This window comes from Stegastes partitus, unplaced genomic scaffold (genome assembly GCF_000690725.1).
Source record: "Stegastes partitus isolate 25-593 unplaced genomic scaffold, Stegastes_partitus-1.0.2 Scaffold59, whole genome shotgun sequence".
Taxonomy (NCBI): Eukaryota; Metazoa; Chordata; class Actinopteri; family Pomacentridae; genus Stegastes; species Stegastes partitus.
This window is the reverse complement of record NW_007577790.1, coordinates 233,389-239,840: the sequence shown is the minus strand read 5'-3', so window position 1 is coordinate 239,840 and position 6,452 is coordinate 233,389. Positions and strand designations below refer to the sequence as shown.

Genomic DNA, 6,452 nt, shown 5'->3' with positions numbered 1-6,452 from the left:
TGGTTTGTGGCTCCAGTTTAGCCGAGGGCCCATCTGTCTGCGGCGCTGCGGTTTGTGTGCAGTTGATTGGTGCGAGCACTATGGGAGGCTGCAGGGAACAGAAAATAGAGTCTTCATGAGGTGGCTGAAATGTGTCGGGTTAAAAAGTCAATTTAATTTAAACAGATACAGAAGAGCTGAAGATAAGACAAACAGAACCAAAAGTGTACAGTCATTCCTCTGTCTTTAACAATTAAACCCCAATTAAAGGAGCTTTGTTTGCTTAATATTGCGGTCAGAGGTATTCCTGTATGCAGTGATAAAAAAGTCCCACATATGCATAACTGAGAGGAAAGCCTATTCAGAGGAAATCCCACACAGATCTCGAGTCCCATCGACTAGACAGATAAGACAAACTAACAAATGCTACTAAAAGAAAAAGTTAAACTACATCACTAATGGAACCAAAAATCAAGCTGTAGTTACCAACTTTGCTCCATGATAACTAGTCTATCAACAATACAGAAATAAAACAAAGTCTACTCTCCAGAAAACAAACAACAAAAGGAACTTTAAAGTGAGACTAGGATGTTTTAATGGTAGAGTGTAAAGCCCAAATAGAATACCTGCAGTGACATTCACAGACAGCTGAGCCCTCAGCAGCAGACTAGAGCACACCCACAGTAAAATAAAGGGCAAGAGGCAGCGATGAAGGGAAGGAGGGGGACAGTAAAACAGAAAGAGGCAGTTGGAACGGATGGAATAATTTAAAGGGGTTACTCAACTTGAAATTCTACTTTACTCTGCATGATATTTAACACTAGATTGTTTTTGTTTTCTTTTGTTGCTTTTTTTTTTTTTCTTTTCTTTTTTTAAGTCTTTTTGTTCTTCTGGAGTAGGCAGTCATATCAAACTGGTATTCACCACAAATCCACTTCCAGTCCAGAACTGGGGCAACTCCCTGCGCCACAGCGCTACAGTGAGGCTGGTGAGCAGAGTGCAAGGCACCAGGTAGAGCAAGGCCGGCTGGCCCATCTGCATCACGGCGAGGGCCACGAAGGTGATGAGCAGGCCGATGCCGTAAGCTGACAGAGGAGAGACAAAGTGAGAGAAAAGTCAAAGTCCAGTCCAGGCGACACATGAGGCCGTGCACGGTTTCACTCGAGATGGATTCATTTCTGTATGAGGTAGGGAGACGTTAACATCACAGATGATGAGTTTTAAACCCATTCAGAGCATGTGTGGGGTCATTTCTCACCAACATCTTTGTAGTGGATACACATTTTAGCAAACTGGCTGGTGTCTCTCTAATTGAAATCTCACTTGGATCAATGTCCTTATAATTTAAAATGGATTTCTGGGTTCTTTTCCCTGCAAAAAGAGTTGCTTGTCCTTCTATCAATTTGACTTCTTTTTATATGTATAAAAACAGAAGAAATCAGACATGTTGTGACTCCTCTGATTTAAAAAAAAAAAACAACTTCACACCAACACATCTGCTTATTTACAAAACTATATAACAACACAAAAATAGAAATCCCTTTAGTAGAGGAAAATGGTAGGTACTGTCTACTAATCCTGCAGAAAGGCAACATCTATTACAGTACAGACCACGTGCTGTATTTTTGCAGCAGTTAAATTAAATTACAGAGGAGTAAAGTGAATCTCTTATTACCCACATCTCCCAGTGATGTTAATCCCATCTGAATGAGGCTTATCATAACATTACAACAACATTTTACCAGTTACTACCCTCTTGTGCCCCCTGCGCATGTACATACCGATAGTACAGGCCACAAAGTAGATCCTGGAGGATTGTGTTAAAATGTCAAATCTGTGACAGTATGCTACCAGCAGACCTGACGGGCAAAAAAAAAAAAGCAAAGAGGCATTCAGAACAATCAACAAGGACAGCTGCTGTATTCAGCACTGTGTCGTCACACTCAGACATCACACACAGTCTTGATTATTTGAGAGGACTAAAGTCTTTCACTGCTGTTTAGATAATCTGGTGTCAGGACATCATTTTTCAAACCACTGATTTGCAGTTATTAATCTGTAGGAAATCGTATGATCTGCAGTTATACAGGATTAAATATAAAGTACTACTGTGTGGCTGTGTGGTTATTATCTGCAAAACATTTCTGGTGACAGTTATATACCTGGTACTAAAATATCTCCAAAGCCCAGGAGGGAGAAGGGCCGATCACACAGGGCCAGAGGAGACGAGTTCAACCGTGGCACTTTGAGCACCATAGGGAGCTGGAGAAAGCAAAAACAGAAGTGTCACCATTGACTGTTTTCCTTCTGAGCTGAGAGGGGAACTTGCACACCACTGACATTTAAGTTTATTTCCAACGTCTCACCCCTACTGACAACTGGAGAGAAATCTGGCCTGGGATCTTGGTCTGAATCGATGTTCAGCCCAGATAATTTGCTAATGTGACGGCTTTATAGATCCAGTCTTAGAAGGTGTGGAAAGCAAGCTCACCTTTTCATGTGTGGCGGAGTCAGAGGGACCAGCCGCGACCTCCACCATTATACTTTCCCCACTCTGAAAAGAGAACGGAAAATAAGAGCAACACACACTCACAGAATCAGCAGACCTTTGAAGGAGCCTTGTGTGCAAACAGTGTTGAAATACCTTTGTGAAGAAGGGTGTAATAAATACGAAGAACACATCGTAGACAAACAGGACTGTCAGTAGTAAAGTGCACGCCTGCAGGAGAGAGACAGGAAAAAGGATTCAGGTGAGTTTACAACTAACACAATGCTTGTTAGTCATTATAACACAATTAAAACCTACAAAAACATCGTGTTTGTCTGTCGGCGTGTCGACTAACCTTAAATGTGGGCAGCCTGACTGTTTTGAGCATGTAGAGGCAGAAGGCGATCCCCAGGGCGTCCTGTAACACCCACGCCCACCTGGAGGACGGAACAAGTGTGTTAGTCAGCCAACACCATCATCATATCGAACCTCCAGCGTGTCATCGCACACAGACATTACGCCACCCAACACCTGTAACAACCCTCAATACTTTTGCTCTAAAACCAAAATTTCCTGGTTATAGGAATCTGAGCTAAACCTACAGTCTCATTAATAGAAATCAAATTCATTTCAGTGCACATGCTGGTTAAAGGAGACTGTAGCTATGATGATCAAGATCATTATGATAAATGTTGATGTTCTATTGTGTTATGATAAAGTGGTATTCCTTTGACAAATTATGCAATAGGAGTGCTGGTGTGTGAAAGGAGTACTCTGTTGTTTTTGACAACCAGGATACTGGGTCAAAGCAGCTGGTTTATTTTCTTCATGCATGTGACTGTAGCCGGTGTGGACACCTGTGCAATAATGGATTTGACACAGTTTCTCTTTGCACTCACTGGTCTTCATTGCGAAACACCATCCAGATGATGCTGACACTGATGCAGAGGGCAGACAGCAGCAACATACGAATCTGTGGACGCTTGTGGAGGTATGGCAGGTTGTTCTCTGGGATCCTGAGATCACAAGATGGTTCACATGTCAGTCAACATTACAGCCTTTTCTCTCAAGGAAATGCAGCCATTGTACGGCACGATTGCTGTTGTCCTCATGAATAGGACTACAACTAATGATTACTATTATTATTGATAAATCTGCAGATCCTGTTCTTTTTCAGTCTATAAAATGAAAGACAATAGCAGATAGTTGGCCTTTATAACTCATCAGTTTCATTAGACTCTGGATGATCTCTTCACATGTCTTGTTTTTTCCAAAAATATTCAGCTTGGTGTCAGGTGTTTTAACAAAAGTATCGAATCACTGCATTTGAGAGCCTGGAAACAGCAAATGTTTGTCTTTTTTTTTTTTTTTAATTTGCTGAACTGTTGCAGCACCACTTGTGTGCAGGGTTTTCCACACTTCAAGTTATGTGTTCCAGTTCTGGAGCCACAAGACTAAATCTGTGGAGTTTTTTTTTTTGACCTTATAAATTGCACCTATAGTCTTTAAAATACAAACAAGATAGGTGTCTTTCTTTTTTGTATTGAATGACAGCATAAAACTTGTGTATGAAGGTAAAGGAAAAGACATGGACAGTAAATATGCACAGTCTCACCTGCACTTGCAGAAAGGAAGCCTCCTAACAAAAGGCCACAGACAGCTGTAGAGTCCAACAGAGGAAGCCACACAGAAGATCGCGATGACCCAAATGGCTTAATGATGAAGAACCAAGAGGGAGACATGAGATTAGCACATATTAACGCACAACATCTACTCACATTCTATTGAAGGAACACACTTCTTCGGCACTCTGGCTCTTTAAATATCTGAACAGTGGTATCACTTTGATCACTGCATGTACAGTATTGAGCATGCTCAGTGAAAGCATGACCGCCTCTCAGAAATATTAAGCAGTCTATCAGCAGCTTTTTAAATCTATTTAGAAGTGAAATTTTATCTGAGCCAATAAGCTTTATTTTGGTGATGCCGTTTTATACACTCAAGAAGTCCAAACATTCAGATCCGCTAACTGAATTCGCAGGTTTGTAATGCAGAACAGTGAGCAGCTCTGCAGGAGGAAATGAGGATCAAGGATCAAGTGTCAACTGTAGCTCTAAGAAATCTCAACTTTACACTGGAGTTAAATGGAGGAATTATTACCTCACTAGTTACCCAAGATCTGCTCAGAAGGTCTGGGTCTTTTAACCAGCAATCGCTTTTATCTTATCTTATACCGAATGCTGCTTCTCAGTTACTGAAAACCTTATTACATGGACTAGGCAACAATGACTTCAGTGGAAGTCTACTACGATTTTAGCTGGACATCATAGAGTCAAAGTGAAGAGCAACTTTGCCAATTGATAAGGAGAAATATGACAATGATTCCAAAATATCCACTGCATTTATTCTGCTTAAAAATAAGACAACGGCAGCCTTGTAAGTCCTGCATTTAGCTATTTAAGCATGTCACAATCAAAGAAAACAAGGAAGCCTGCAAGACACAGCTGAGGGCTTCAAAAAAAAGCTACTGTTGCAAGCAGACCTTGAGTTGAGTGGATTTGTCACATAGGAAAACATTGTCTGCCATCTTCTGCACAACCTGAATCTGAAGAAAATGCTTATGAAGCAGCGCCAGGCCGCAGTAAGATAGGAAAAATTAAAGGCTTTAAGAGGCCAACACAGCAGAAACCACCATTAATGTACTGGTCACATTAAAGTGGATGAGAATTTTTAATCTTTCAGCAAGATTATGTAATGTAGATTCTATTACAAAATACATAAATAAAATACAATTATTTGTATCGATCAGTGGCATGGCGGCGTGTGTATCTGTACTGTACCTAGGCGGTCGTAGAAAAAGTAGAGTAGCACCAGCATGTTGCAGCACATGACTACGAACACACAGATCATGATAGGGGTGACGTCTACTGTCTCCTCGTCTTGTTTCTCTGCACCGTCGTCCCGCTTGTGCTTCATGTAACGTCTGCAGGAGGAAAAACACATTTCAGAGAAGTGGAGTGATCTGATGAGACATATATTACAACCAGCATCTATAACCACTTGTTTTCTTAGCCTCTTTGGTTTTGTCTTTCACTTCTTAAATTACAGATTACTTTCTGACGTATGATGATTTGCCAAAGGATCCAGGATGACCGTGCTGCCGTCCACAGTCAATATTTACCGTCATTTGCTCGGCGGGCTGGCATTCACTTCCTTCCCGAGTTCAAAACACACACTCATATTCCAAAATGTTTTCCGCCTGTGGCTCTGTGCTTCAGATCTGACTGTGGCCTCAGTCACCTTGGCAACTCCGTCAGAAAGGATGGTCTCGGGTTGGCTTAAGCCAGTGAGTCACTCATTCGGCCTCAAATAAACAACATTGCCCTTTAGTGGAGTCGCAGCGGCACAATGCAGGCTGCTTGCTTTGAAAAGAAGAGACGCACATACAGTCTTCAAGGAGAAAACTCTGTGCAGCCATTCGCTTCGAGTGCTTTGCCAAGAAAACTCTGACTAATTTTCTCCACAGATGACTCAACTGATAAATTGACTTGGATTTAAATTTAGCTGTTGAGACTACAAGCATTGTATGCACAGCAGAAGGAAAAATTGCATCCCGTTGTAATGTAATGTAGAGGAAAGTCCCTACAACAAGCCTTATGACTTGTTCTTTATATAAATTACTACTTTTGTATGACTTAGAATAAAGCTATGGTCAGTCTAGATTGAAAACTGTTCTTTGAACACAGAGAGGTTGCGTATTCTATTCAGAAAATAAAACAGTAAATTGACCCTGTGGTTGTGTGCAGCTGTTTCCATCCATATTGTAACATCATTGAGGATTGTTTGCTTACTTCTTGCTGTCTCTGCTGCCGGCCCAGTAGCCTCCCATGGCCACCGTTCCTACAGCCATCAAGAAGATAATCACCATGTTGTAGTCCAACACTGGCTCATTGGGTGCGTACATTGCAACCTGTCGTCCTTTACC

At 41.5% G+C, this 6,452-nt stretch overlaps 1 protein-coding gene across 1 annotated transcript in view; it reads right to left on the bottom strand.

Annotated features, from left to right (window-relative positions):
- The window catches only part of sppl2 (signal peptide peptidase-like 2), an 18,690-nt gene continuing 12,238 nt past the window's right edge, over window positions 1–6,452 (bottom strand). Inside the window, exons 6-16 of the mRNA XM_008275794.1 lie at window positions 6,319–6,437; window positions 5,308–5,450; window positions 4,083–4,179; window positions 3,367–3,483; window positions 2,823–2,904; window positions 2,624–2,698; window positions 2,471–2,533; window positions 2,142–2,241; window positions 1,761–1,838; window positions 765–1,064; window positions 1–88 (exon numbers count right to left, since the gene is read on the bottom strand). Coding sequence (XP_008274016.1) covers window positions 883–1,064; window positions 1,761–1,838; window positions 2,142–2,241; window positions 2,471–2,533; window positions 2,624–2,698; window positions 2,823–2,904; window positions 3,367–3,483; window positions 4,083–4,179; window positions 5,308–5,450; window positions 6,319–6,437 — 1,056 coding nt within the window. The 3' untranslated portion in view covers window positions 1–88; window positions 765–882. The remainder of the gene's footprint in view (window positions 89–764; window positions 1,065–1,760; window positions 1,839–2,141; window positions 2,242–2,470; window positions 2,534–2,623; window positions 2,699–2,822; window positions 2,905–3,366; window positions 3,484–4,082; window positions 4,180–5,307; window positions 5,451–6,318; window positions 6,438–6,452) is intronic.